The 14,521-nt window shown below is 39.5% G+C and overlaps 1 protein-coding gene across 1 annotated transcript; it reads left to right on the forward strand.

Moving 5' to 3' along the window:
* Positions 1 to 328: 328 nt before the first annotated feature.
* On the forward strand, positions 329 to 14,030 carry C2H6orf58 (chromosome 2 C6orf58 homolog). Its single transcript, XM_063391858.1, has 6 exons — positions 329 to 1,663; positions 5,966 to 6,052; positions 9,530 to 9,714; positions 10,797 to 10,930; positions 11,375 to 11,613; positions 13,903 to 14,030. Exons 1-6 carry the CDS (start codon positions 1,342 to 1,344, stop codon positions 14,028 to 14,030), a joined length of 1,095 nt encoding a protein of 364 aa, XP_063247928.1. The 5' UTR covers positions 329 to 1,341.
* Positions 14,031 to 14,521: the final 491 nt, after the last annotated feature.

A 14,521-nucleotide genomic window follows, 5' to 3' on the forward strand; every position in this document is an offset into this window, starting at 1 on the left:
GGGAAACTACATAGCTAGGATAGTGTTTAAATGACCACATTTGGGTTAGATAAATTTCATTCATAGTAGTTTATGAAAGAACCACTTGAATTTTTGAAAATTCTTCAAGGCAGCATGATCAAATCTGTGTTAATCTCTGTTGAACACTGTATTTCAAAATCCTTTGGGTTTCTCTCTCAGAAGCAGACAAAAAAATTATAAGTGATAATTGAAAACTTCTGGTATTTACTAGAAAGTCTTCTTAGTGAATAAAGTAAATGGAAAAATTTTGAATTGAAGTGATACATTTATTTTGAATTTACTATCAGAAGTTTGCAGCCAGTTTTGACTTGCTCCCACCCATTCGTTTCAGGTACTTTAGGCACACAGAGCCCAACTGAAATTCACAAAATTACTTCAGAGAAAAGCGGCATTTGCAATTTTTCTCATGCAAATAAAAGACAACAGAGATAACAAACCACGTGTTTGTTTGCTGAGCGTTCTTTTGCAACCATTGCTTATCTGAGAAAAAGCAGCTGGAGATTATAAAGTGCTAGAATTCCCAGAAGTAGGTGAGATGCAGGCAGCTGGTCGGTTTCGCTTTTGTTGGAGTCTAACTTGGACACCGATTTTATCGCCTTTGTGTTCCCTTTGGAGTCTACAGGATCATGGAGGTTTAACAGGAGACCTTAGAACTTTATAAGGATGACCATTTCCACACGACACAAACCAGTAGTAAAAGTGCAGCTGGCCAGGTGCTACGTGGCCTGAAGGCAGGCTGGTCTGGCTGCTTCCAACTCTCTTATGACCTGAGGCTGCAGGCAGTAGTCCCAAGGCTAAAAGACAAAGCTGACAATGGCAGCAGCAGCAGCAGCATGTCATTGCTGCTTTTTGTCAGTGCCCAGAGCCCTCCTCAGAATATCTCAGCCATAACCTGTGTGTGTGTTGAGGTGAGATCTCTGCCACTGCTGTCCCTTCTGTTCCCAAAGGAACTGGGCTGGCAAAGGGAAGCTGACAGCTACTAAGAAACACGGACACAGACCGTTTCATAGCACAACTGTACAATCAGTATTGTAGCACCTCAGCCATATGGCAGTGTGTGATATCTCATGGACAGCATGGGTTTGGACATCTTTTGATTAGGTTGATTCCTCTAAAACATCTGCTGGTGCTCCCTACATCCCATGGAGAGGACAGAGCATTGCTCACTGTTGCTGGTCTGGTGACTCCCTGTCAGGGTCATGGCTGGGAAGAGGGAAGGGAGACAAAGACTTGTGTGTCTGAGTCAGGCTTTCTGCCCAGCCCACACCTTCCCCGATAAAAGCCCTGCAGCCACAATCACCTGGGTCACACACGTTCACAATGTGGCCCCTCTTTGGCATACACGCTCTCCTTGTAGTGATTGTTACCCTGAGTCCTGGGGCTGCTGCGGCGCAGAGTGAAAACGATGTCACTGGAGAAGATGTCTATCCCCCTCTGTGGGACCTGGCCCCTGAAAACCTTCTGGATTTCCCAGTAAAGGACAACAAAATTGTGATCAGTGCTTGGAACTATCGAGATCGACTGGGAGTATATAAGAGCTTGCTAAATGCTTCAGCCAAATATTTTGCTGCCTTTGGACCCCAAAACAGTGGCAATATTCTCTGGGGATTACCATTGCAGCATGGGTGGCAATTTCATACAGGTAGGTATTATTTCTTTAAAATGGTGGATTAGCAAGGTGTTTACCAGACCTGCTTGGAGGCTTCCTTTCCAAGGCTTCTGCCTCACAAGCTCGGTATTGCCTCAGATGGTGTAAACTTTGTCAAAGCTGTCAATTTGAAAAAGAAATGCTGAGTGAACAGCCTTACCTTGCTGATCAATAGCATTAAAATTCCTTATAATTCCTATTATTCTTAAAATTCCTATTATGGCTATTCCTTACTATTTCTATTAAAATTCTTTATAAGAAGAGATCAGAATACAGATTTGTGGTATAGATGGGCAATATTTCAGCCAACTAAAAATCTTTGGAAAGGCTTTCCCAGCTGCTTCAGTTTATTTAGACAGATTTCAGGGCATACATTCTGCAGTGCTGTTCTTAAATTGTTCACTAACAGGCTTTTTTTTTGTTAATATTACAAGCTTCTAGCAGTGGTTGGAGTTTAATTTCTAAGACAAGATATTTGAAAGTCCACATCTCCCCCTGAGAACTTATTTCCATTTATTCTTCATGATCAGTTTAGAGGTAGCCTCCTTATTTTCTAAATAGTATTTTACAAAAATGAAAGTTTTTCTGGTTTTTGGGGTTTTCTTTATTTGCTTTTTTTTGTGGGGTTTGTTTGGTTATTTGGTTTTGTTTTGAATTATGTCCAGATTCTAAGGGTTTATCTCCTACAAGCTGGTTGTTGTTTAGGGCAGTAATTCTGGTTTGCTTGTCGTCCCTGCCAGGGCAGCAGACACTAAAACACATATGGAAGGTCCCTTAAGGCTAAGGCTGCAGTGAGTTATCAGGGCTTTATCAGACAACCCATTATCTCACAGACTGCCTCATACATAGCAGTCTCTGTAGCTTTCCATTCAAAGCCAGAGCTGACTTGCCTTGTTCTAGCAGCTGGAAAAGGGGGAGAGGAAGTAAGAGTCAATGAGGTTTTCAGAAACTTGTGCCTGATGGTAACCATGGGTAAACAAATGCATCTGTCTGCCTGTTGTTTTCCTTATAGGATGTAACCTGTAGTTACACGTGGTGGTGGTTTGGGAGACACTGTAGGTTTGAGAGAAGACAGAGGTGCTGCAGCTGGTGGTGAAGGAAGGCTGCCAGCATTTAGTCATACCTCATGGAAAATTTACTTCCAAGTCAAAATGAGGAAAACAAGATAGTAAGCAAAATCCAAATGGGAAACTAGCTGGCAAACAGACAGCAACAGAAAGAATTTAGTTGTAGTTTAGGCAAGCTTTTTACTCTTCCCCTTCTTTATGTATACAAAAAGAAGACAGATGAAAAGGATGGCTGGTACAGCAGGAGAATTGACCCAATGTGTGGCAGAGGCAAAGATGACTGGATGCAGCAGCTACAATTGAGTGGTGAGCTGCTGGAAGTTGTGGAGTATGGCCTCATCCACAAAGTGAGGACATGCCTTGTTGCAGTGACAATTTCCAAGCAGAGATGAGAGACATAGGGAAAGATTTGCCCCTGGTTGCATAGACAGGTAAAGATGTACTGTCACCTGCTAATGAGTCACAGGACTGACATTTAGACAAAGGAGATACATTTTTAAATTTACATGATCAGAAGGTTAAAAAAATACTAAAAGGAGAAATATCACATAGCTGGAAGTACTTTTACAGTTAAAAAATATGGGGAGTTGAAGGATAAATGGTTAAGGGACAAAGAATGACATAATTCTGGTGCATACAGTAGTGAGGTTGGCAAAGGGCTAAACCTAATCCAGATAGGGTGTGGGATAGAGTAGTGAGGAAAGACTGAAGCATTTGTATGCCAACATAATAAGCTTGGGCAAACAGAAGCAGGATTTGAATTCATGGTGCAAGACAACAGAACTTAGAAAATATTGCAAAGTTAAAGTAGAATTAACAGTTCTGTCTGGTCCTGAATGTTGTGTTACTGAGAGACTATTTTTATGGATATGGTTCCGTATAAACCATAAAGAACAAGTGAAGCTGTCACTTAATAAGAGTGGTACAAAGATTTGCAATAATCCACTCAGGGACATAAAATGAAATCAGTAATTTGCCCAAATTTACAGCAGAGACAAGGATCCTGAGACAGCATGGCTGTTAGGAATGAGATTGTAGAAGCAGAAATTGTCACTCGGGGGGTGGAACTGAACTGAGAGTCCTACCCACAGAAACTGAGGAAACAGGATAATCTGACCCCCATTCACATACAGAAGTACAAATCCAGGATGAAGAACTTTAAGAAAGATTCACGTGGTATTGTAGGAAGAGCAGTAAAGGTTATGCCTGTATTTAAGAAGAAAAAAGGAGATAAGGACACATATATTTATTTGTCTTATATCAGCAGTAACAAAGACATTAGAAAACGTACAGAGGAAAGAATATTTAATGACACGGAACTAGGTAGAAAAAGGGACAAAACAATTATGTGAATCAAAGGTAGATTGTGTCAGGCTAATTTGAGATCTTCTTCCATGATATAAATGTCAGGTTTTTTTCCAAAGTTCAGAAATGGATTGATTCCCTTTGTAAATGCAAAGCTTAGAATGAAAATTTTTAAATGATACTTTACAAGACAAGGAACTGCAAATCTGATAAAGGAACACCTGAAGGAGAATTTAGTAATAACTGTTGCTAAAAGAAGTTTACAGTTCAGTGGAGGATGTGCTAGGAGTTCTTCATGAGCAAGATGACAATAACTACATTTAGTACTTTCAGTAACAACATTTCCACAAAAAAAAATAGTGGAGAAATCTTGCTGATGGGGTTGCACATAGTTATCCACAACACAGCTGGGAGTCAACACAGTCAATACAGATTAGCTTGGGTAGACCTGAAGACTGAAATAACAATCATGATAAGCACAGGGAATAGGAGGGAGCAGAGACAACAAAGATGGTGGGCAGACCTGTAAGTGCAGTTAATGCTTCCAGCTCCTATTTCCATATATTGTATAATTATCACTGATACTGCCTGGGAAATCTTAATTTTCGTGAAACACCAAGGATAACAATATTTGGTAAACCTCATGTACAATCTTTTTGCAACATTTTGTTTTTTTCTTCTCTAGCCTTTATCCTTCCCGTTCATCCCCTTTGCACACCACTGATCTATTACTGCCTGTTTTTGACAGTCTCTGTTGAAGTAAAATCTTGAAAAAATGAATCTTTCCATAAATATAAAAAAATATAATCTTCATTTTTTTAAAAAATGGGTTGAACTGCAATCCTCATCACTGCAAATTAATGTTCTCAGTGCTTGGCTACTGAAAGATATAGGTTTGAGTAGCTAGCATGCCCCAAAGCACAGGCTCTGCCCAGTCAGCTAGGGAGAATAATTAGGATAATTTGAATGCACATTGTTCATGATCGTCTCTCCTTCTTGAGTAACAGTATCAGAAAATTTGGTTTGGTAATGAGGTTTAGTTCTAATCTGACAGAAATGACACTGCCATTATTCAGCTGACTCATCAGAGAGCAAGTGCTCTGCAGGGCAGAATTTGGGAGCTTCTGGAATAGCTCAAGTCATTGCACAAGGCCATGGTAATTGTGTGTCATGCACTTAGAGCAGTCTTGCTGACGCTCTGCATGACAACATTTAATGTACACGTATGGTATTCTTGTAGGACTTAGGCTATTTCTTCATGCCACATGCTTAAAATAAAATATTCTGTCATAAATAATTGTGAAATGTCTTGCATGTTTTCCACAGCAGAGATGCTTGCAAACTTTGCTAATTAGTTACAACAATGTTTGCATGCTTAGCTTCACAGTAAGGACACGTTTGTCTGCGTGATTAAACTGGAAGTGATTCTGTATCACACAACCCAATTAGGTGAGACAATTACTAGCACATTTAGTTTGTGTTATTTTGCTCATTAAGCAGCTCTCCTGACCTAGCAGCCCTACATCTATTAGAAATGATGTTTCAGCTATGCGTGTGCTCATGTCTGTATGTGAATGTATATTTATATCTCAGTAAAAATGCTGTGATGTCCTGATTTCAAACAGTTCAATAAACTCACAGAATACATTTACAGTGAGGGATAACTCAAACTGTAAAACACAATCAAATTACTATGCACTGAGAAATTCAACTGCTCTAGGATCTGTAGTTTATGAAGCAAAGCAACAGTAATTATTTTGCTTCTCTAACCAAAAGTCTGCATGCTTTATTCCTTTATATTTTTTCACCTCAGTGGGATTTCTTGTGTGAAATTTTGAGAAGTATTTGTGGTGGTTTTTTTTGTTTTTTTTTTGTTTTTTTTTTTTTTTTTTTTTTTTTTTTTTTTTTTTTTTTTTTAATTCAGGTAGGTTAGCAGATCATTCTGGTGGGACTTCCTGTGGCTATGAAAATGGAGAGCTTCTGTGCCAATCTGTAAGAAGCTGGTGGTCCTGTAAGTATATGCTGTAACACTGTTCTCCAACATAAATTGGTGTCCTAGAAGGCCATCTCAAAATATTTCTTCCTCTTAGACTTCTGTATTATGTTTTAATTTCACTGTTACGTAATTCTCCATCACAAATTTGCATCAAGACACCTAAGTGTGATTGGGTAAATGAAAGTGAATTGATTTTCAATACTTACTCAAAGAAGGAGAAAAAAAACCAAACAAGTTTATAACCTTAAAAATATTTGCACTGCAAATACTTATGTGAAAATATGTGGGAAACACTGTGGCAGGTATATATATTTGTAGATATTTGGAGATATTTGCAGTTTACAATTAGTCCAGAGCAGATTTCTTTAGTTTATATGCTTGCACTTCAAACTAAAACCTTGTGAGAAAATGTCAAGCAGGAATCTTTGTGGTTCTTCTACCATCCTTAGTTCTTTTTCCCATAACATACTGTCCCTCTGTCACTTCTGTCCCTTGCTCCCTCAGCTTCCCTGATGTCCTGTTGTAAGTTCCCCTTTTCCACAGAGCTGTCAGCAGGTTTGGGCAAGCAGCTCTGCCCCTTCCCTGCCACAGTATCGTTTTTCCTTCAGTGGCCAATTGGATTAAGCTTCTGGCTGTGAATCAGCTGTTAAATGTATATATATCTTCTAGTGAACAAAGACATAAGCATAGATAAAAGTTAAAATGTAAATCTAGGGTAAAACTGACTGAGTGATACTCACTCCAGCTTTGGTTTTCCCTCTCTGTGTTTGCACAGCACCAGGTGCTCTGTGGGTTGGTGTCCCACACAGTGTCAAGTGACGAGAGTCCCTGCATAGCCCTTTGCAAGAAGGGGACCTTCCTGGAATGGGGTCCCCCTGGAAGGGGATCTTTTACTTTCCCAGGTTTTTACTGGGAAAAACCCAGTAAAATTTCATTTACTTCTAAATATTGCATGTTTGATTGAGATCCATTTTCTTACCTCTGGAAAATGTATCAACTCAAGCTTTGATTTACCATATTGTAGCAAGAACATGCAAAGTCTTTGAGACTACATAGACATGACTCCTAGTGTTCTGAGGATATGAATGCTTTCAGCTGGCCTTCAGAGCAGCCCTCTCTGGCACAAGTAGTCACGTGAAACTGGGAATGAGTTTAAACCAGAAACTCACGTTTAATATACCTTGGGTGTAAGTGATACTACCCCAATGTTGAAGAACATTGGGGGTTTTTGCCTAGAACAATATTCAGTATAGTCCTGTCCTGCATTGTTTTCTGCCCACTAAGTCACCCAAGTGGGTGCAAATTTATAATATGAGCAAGTACACTTAAAAGAACATAAACACTTTGTGATGTGAGATCAAGGTTTCAATATTTCTCATGGAAACACTGAACAAGAAATGAGAGCCAGTTCAGTGATGAGTCTCAGTGAAACACTGCCTTCTCACCACCTGAGAGTTTTCTTTTGCTCTTCTGACTGGCCATACATTTCCTCCTGGATTCCCAATGAGGTCCACATTCAGGAGGTGTGTCCCACAAGACAAGGGGTTTCTCTTTATATATAACCCTTTGTATTTGTTCAATCATCACCCTCAGGGAAGTCAAAACCCTTGTGTCTGACCAGCCTGTCAGTGCCCCGTTTTGGGGACGAACAGTCCACTCTTCTGGAGCATGGTTTGACCAACATGTTTAGGGTCACACACCAACAATGATCCCACTTGAAGTTGGTAGATATTTCCAGTTTTGTCAAGTATGTTATCTGTTGCCAGCCACTCCTCTCTTAGCCCTTGAAGGACTCACACTAAAATCTATTGAACTTACTCACACTTTATTAACAAACACAGTGATAGTCGAACACTGACAGGTTAAGGTTCAGAGATTGCTGTTGATAGTAACTGACTGCAAAAATGAATTTGGAGTAATATATCTACTAATTCTAATCACAAATTAAAGCTAGCTAGAGATAATAATTTAGCTTGCATAAAATGAGCTTCTTACCCAATAGGCATCCCTGTGTGGGAGAAGACAGGTCCAGCCTGTTGACAGATCCCAGAGGTTTTGATGGAGTCTTCGCTGACCTCTCTCCCCACTTTAGCTATATTTATATTACTTCCTTTGAGGGAAAAGAAAAGGTAAAGTTACAGTTGGTGGCATTTCATATTGATGTGGTGCTTGAGTCATTAGCATATGTAGAGTGTTAAAAGAAAGGTGCATTTTTGAGCTAACAAAGCAAAGGCCAGCTTCTGGTTACTGTCTGGTTCATTCCTTTGGCTTAGCTCCTGCTAGCTGCATGCTTTCAGTGGGGCATAACCACAGCACCGCTGTGTTGCTCCATCCTTTGTTTCATATCTGCATGGATATTGACAGACCATGACCACAGCACCTCCATGCTGCTCCATCCTTATTTTCATCTCATGCTTAGAGCAATAAACCAAGTTCCCTCAGTACTCCTGCTCCTAAGGTGTGCAGACCCAGTCCCTGCTGAACTATAGCCAACACACACACTCCTTGAGCTTTGTTTTGTGATCTTCTCCCATGAGGTGGAGCAATGGCTTCCCATTAGGAGGACACATACATGGTAGGCATTCAGGTTTTGATGATTTTGGTCCTCACTGCTGGGACTTTCTACAAAATAGCAGCGCAGTCCGTGGCCCTGAGACCAAGTGTGAGCAAATGGCTTCTCAGCATAACAGCTCAGAGGCACCCACCCAAGAGAGAGAACAACTGATCCCCAGGCTTTTCTTCCCTCAAAACAATTAAACTTCATTTCTACAAAGGGGACACAATGAAGAGGAGAACTTTGAATCCTCCTTTCAAGAGAGAAATATCAAATAGCCCTATGGAGACTCTCACTGGGGACAAGATTTGGCACCAGTGAAAAATAATGAACCTGCTTTTCCTACATCCTGGATCTGACTGCTCCAACTTATGGATCAGACCAAAGAAAGCCATCATCATAAAATAAATCTGAACAGATAAACTGATGTAATATCCAAGCAATTTTCAGTGAGTGAAATATTTTTTAAAGTAAAATTATTATTTTCCCATAAAATATCACATTTTCATTTCTCATAGGTCTAGGCTACATAGAGGAGGGTTTTTTAATGACAACAATACTTGTGGAATACCCCTTAATCTTTCTATACTTAATTTGCAATTCATATTTGAGAGACTTTTCTTGTCCTGTCCATGACAGCCTACAAAGATCTAACTTTTTTCCATTAGCTTTTTTCCTTTCCTGCAAAATAAAGCACAGTGTAAGCTCATACAAAGCTCCTAAAGGACAATGCATAAATGAACACTACAAATCATATCTAAATCAATACAAGTGTCATCATTATTATGTTTTAGCACATATATTCCACTGCAGAAAACAGCTGTATTCATGGCACTTTGAAACAGTTGTATTTGATGTGGGAGAAAGTTCATTTTCTTATGTGGAAATTTTTCATTTGCTTGTGATTAACACCTCCTGCCTTTTAATTATTGTTACAGGTATGAATTACTATCTGGCTATTATACCCTTTCTGGGGGCAGTGGAGGCTGGCCTCTTTGGGCAGCTGCCGTATGAAATAGAAATATTGCCACCAGAAGAGCAAAAAGATGATTTTTGTTATAGTGTTAAAGACTGCTGGACTCGCATGCCCGAGCTCATGGATGACTGGAAGGCCTTTTTTGAAGTAAATAATTTTTCTAAATATATATTTTTAGAAAATATACCAAAATACTAGCTTTAAAAACTATTATTACTGTCATTTTTAAGATTTGGAGAGCTTAGTTTGTTTTCAATAGCAACTTCATATAAAAACAGCAAGCAGGAAAAATGGAAAGCATAACTTATAGTGAGTCAGAGATAAGGACGACAGGATTTTTACAAGTTATGGAATGTTTTTCTTCCTTTCAGACAGTTCTGTATTTTGGCCTCAGTTCCAAGACACAGTTTTGTATTCAATTATATTTATATTCTTCCAATACTGCTTGTGTTAGCAATGCAAAATAAGCCTGTGAGATGGAACATTGCCCTTAAGAAGTGGCCTTTGGTTGGTTTTATAAGGCTCACTTATTTCTTTAAACATCTAAAAACTTGAAAATGCTGAAACATCATTCAGAAGGACACCTATATATACAAGTAAATATCCTTGTTCCTCCTCACTCAGCTGTTCTCTAATCCCAAAGATGACAATATTTTTCACTTCATGGATTTAATAGCTATTTTTTGTAGCTAGACTACTGCAGTCAACCTTTTTTTTATTGGTAGTCAAATAATTGATAATGATCACAAATGTTAAGCTGTAAGTCCCTCTTGTGAGTGAAGGTAGATGGTTTAAGAGTAAGACTGGGTTGGTCTTCATAAATTCATTTTTCCCCTGCATCATGTTTCAGAAGTTATTGTAAAATATCTACTCCTCAAATAACCATAATGATAACAAGGATAATTTTCTTATTTTTCTGAAAATCTTCATAAAGTTGTGGTCAAAAGAGTATAGACAAGTTTTCAAGGAGTCTCCTATTTCAGTACTGAATCTTCCATGGCACTCAGATACAAAAGTCCACTGAATTTTTGTAACCAAATACCAAAATTATGTGGCTAAATCCCTTGCAATGTTGAAGTAGAAGAACAGCAACTACCATTAACTATTCAAATACAATATCCTTTAGCTGTCAAGCTTATTATTTTGTGAGGTATATGCTAATATGAAAAGATAATAATTGGGTTTGAACCTCCCCTCTCATTCTCTGCCCTTTTTGCTCCCTGCTGCAGTATCTGTTATCTACAGAACACAAAGGTGTGAGCTCTGCCAGCTTCTCTTCCTTCAAACTGGATGATGCCCTTGGCCTCATGTGGAAGGCACATGTCACCTCCATCGCTTATGGACTCCCCAAATTCCAGGACAGGTAAGGGGAATAGAGGGGTGTTCATGGAGGATCTTTCCACCTCTACAACTCTTTGTAAAGATGGTATCCTAACGAGGTCTGCATGAGTTTTCATATCTTAGGTATCTACTCTTTAGGCTCCGCTCTTCTGTCCACTCTCACAGAGTGTGGGATGACCACTGAGAGATGGCTGCCCAAACTGCAGTCAGGCTCTGGGCTTAAAATGAGATGCTGGTTCCCCTCTGGGAGCCAGGGCCTGATTCAGGAGTTGTGTTTAACCTGGGAAGAGGTAGGGTTGCCAGAAGAAACTAGGTATAAAGTACTTAAGGAGGCTTTAAGTCACTGTGTCACTAAGAACACTCAGGATTTTATACTGAACAGAAACACTTGGGATAAATGATCAAGTAGTGTGTTCTACAGGAAAGCTCAGTCATCTGCTGCATTTTTTATTTTCTTCTCTTTTAGATTAAAATATCTCTTTCATCCAGAAGCAACTTTTGGTGAAGACTGGGCTAATGGTGTAGATTTCATTGCCGCCACACACTTCAGTACAGACTTACCAACCACAAACACCTTCCAGGCTTTCCTCCCCCAGAGGATGCTTGTTGAAGGGGATGTCCTCCCCTTCATTAGTGACTTCAGTCCAGAGCAAAATAAGGTGTTGGTGTCACTGAGAGCTCTTCATGAAGCAAATGAATTAACAGGTATGAGCCTGACCTACAAATGTCTGTTGTCCACAGATATTTAATATCTTGTTCTCTCTATATTCATCTTTACATACATCTTTCTCTTTATGAATACAGTGAATGTTTGATATAAATACATCTTAGAGACTAATAGTAAAACAGTTAAAAACACAACCATAAACAAACAACACACTGGACAGGAAATGTGGGTGGGATAGCACTGATAATGCGAGGAATTTCAGTGAGAAAAAAACATTTTTGGAACTAGTGATCTTACTCTTTCTTTTCCCACTTTTCACTGGAACTTTAAAAGCAGGCTTTTTAATTTTTTTTTTTTTTTTTTTTTTTTTTTTTTTTTTGTGTTTCACCAGTTGAATCTGAAACCATTAAAATTGTAAATTAAATTATTACACCAGTTGAACAACAACAAGAGAAAAGGCAAATTATCATGAACAACAGTTGTTGTGTCCACAAGTGTTCTGGTTTCAGTTTTTAGTTTTATCTCAGTCTTTGATTTAACAGAGATCTGGCCCAGCAATACTGTATCCTTACACAATACCGGCTTCACTGTATTCACCAAAATAAGTCTTGCATCACCATCCAGTGGTGCAATACAGAATTACACTCTCCTGAGGATTCAGTTCTTTTCATATACTGCTGGGTTGGCTATTTCTGTTTGACCTTTATGAAGCAAAATTATTTTGAATCTTTAAATGAAAATAGAATGTAAAAATACACTCAAAAATTAGCATGCCTAGCTATGGCATTCGTGATCCTCTTCTTCTATCTGTACATTCCACTGAAAATTCTCTCACGAGTTGTATTTAAACTTGAAAAAGATGAAATAGAGCTATTCAGTGCTACAAAAGAGCATTCTCCCATCACAGAGTGCTTCCCTCTCGTTTTTCACTTAGTATTATTCTTTGGACTCTGAATAAGGGTCTGAACAGATTTACCTCCTGCCTGGCAGTCTATGACACAGTTCAGGATTTCTTGACATACCTCCAGGAAGGGAGAGGAACACAGCAAGGAGAAGCAGGACCAGAAGGACAGGAAGGAGGGAGGAGAGCATGAGGGCAGTTCAACAGGTGAGCACAGCACTGCAGGGAGAGAGGAAGGGATAGATGGATGATGAATACCGTAAATGGAAGAAAAGGGAGATTAAGTTTCATGCAGGTGCAGCCATAATGAATTCCATAGCTGAAATCCCTTGCTTTACAGGGGATTTTTCTCTAAGAGATGAGCTTTGAATTCAACTGAAAAATAAATGTCAGCTAATTCAGCCTGGTAACTGATTTGCAGATCAGAAAAAAAGGAGCTTTAAAATAAAATTGACTGCATCTAAATTTAGAGCCTCAGCAGAGACCTGAAAGACCCTACTTTAGTGCTACAAAACACAGGTGACAAAACTGACTGTTTTTCTGGATGCTTTTAAATACATCCTGTGCAATACAGGATTCTCTACTGGTACTGCAAACTTCAATAGCAGATAGAGGGCCTTACTACCTCCTAAGATGGGATGCTGTCCAACACAGAGTGAGACTTGATTTCTTGATTCAGAGTTTGATTACTTTTTATTTTCATTTAGTGGCCCCTGCTAGTCCAGCAGGAACTGTACTGAGTGTTGTGCTGCTTCTAAAGCTTTCTACTCCTGGACCGTCAGAGCAGCTTTTTATGCTCTGGCTTTTGCTGATACCCAGAGGCAGAACAAGAGAATAAATTCTTAGTTTTCCACTAGGCATTTTTACTCTTGCATTTCCCCTCTATCTACTCTAAAGATGAGCACTGAGTGGAGCAAGGAGTAAGCAGTGACTGCCCTGCAAAACTGGTGCTAATGCTAGGCTGGGTTGGCCGAGACACACTTCCTGGAGAGACACTGCTCATCACCTGGACAAAAGTACTAGGATCATTTGCTTCTTTAGCTTGGGGTCTTACCTGGCAGAAAGTGAACACTCTTTATTTTAGAGTGAAAACGAAGACAGGCCTGATTATAACTCCCAGGCTACTGCTCCATAAACAAGGAAGCCGTGTGCCAGAGTAAAGACCTTCAATGATTTCGGCCGCAACACCGGTGACAAGGGAACAAGCCCCGTTGTCTGTTAGTACAGAGGATCCCGAGCTGAATGAATGGTCTGCATCTCCCTACACATTTGTAGGCAATTATCACCCCATCTGCAAGCTCCAGCTTTGTCTACATTTCACTGTCCCCGGGAGTGTCCAGAGCTCGTTGCCAGACGCACACTTCATCCCTGGTATGCCTAGAGCTCCATGCTAATTTGACAATGTCATGTTGTGTTTCTTTCCAAGGAGGATTGCTGCTGAAGCTCTGGAAAAAGGCTATGTCCACCGAGGCAGGAAGAAAAATGGGCCGAAAACTGCTTGAAAACTTGACTTCGAGCCAGAAGCTCAAACTACTTGACCTAGTAGAAATTTAGAATTGTTTGGAAGGAGATGATTTGAAAATTCCCTGTTCCTTGAGAAGGAGCGATTCCAACATGGATTGATTTAATCTTTTAGCAGACATGTGTCTGGTAATCTAGTCTTGGTAATTTCCTACAGCAGGAGTTCCTGAGTAGCCATGTGTGTCTCTCTCATATGGAATCGATATTTTTAGCCTTAATTTTCCTAATTATCTAATTTGTTTAACTCAATTCCTTATAAATGAAAAGCCTCACAGAAAAATCTTACTTTACTTTTTGTGCCTTTATAAATAATGTATCGTAATTGGAGACAAAATTAAAAACATGCAAAATATATTCTGTTTCAGACTGGGTTTTTTCCCCCTTGTAGGCAGGGATTTCTCTAGATACACAATTAATCAGGTCCTTGATGGTCTAACAGTTGATCATGAGAAACTTATTTGGAAGTTCTGATCCAAAAGCAATGCCTTGAATGTTTCCCACCAAGGCTGTTGTTTCTCAAAGCA

Source organism: Prinia subflava, chromosome 2 (genome assembly GCF_021018805.1).
Source record: "Prinia subflava isolate CZ2003 ecotype Zambia chromosome 2, Cam_Psub_1.2, whole genome shotgun sequence".
In the NCBI taxonomy this organism is placed as follows: Eukaryota; Metazoa; Chordata; class Aves; order Passeriformes; family Cisticolidae; genus Prinia; species Prinia subflava.

Bases quoted from the DNA above. Each gene is read 5' to 3' on its own strand.
- C2H6orf58 (XM_063391858.1), top strand. From the start codon at position 1,342: ATGTGGCCCCTCTTTGGCATACACGCTCTCCTTGTAGTGATTGTTACC. The intron at 1,664-5,965 runs GTAGGTATTATT...TTTTTAATTCAG, and splicing joins TGGGTGGCAATTTCATACAG to GTAGGTTAGCAGATCATTCT. The intron at 9,715-10,796 runs GTAAATAATTTT...TCCCTGCTGCAG, and splicing joins ACTGGAAGGCCTTTTTTGAA to TATCTGTTATCTACAGAACA.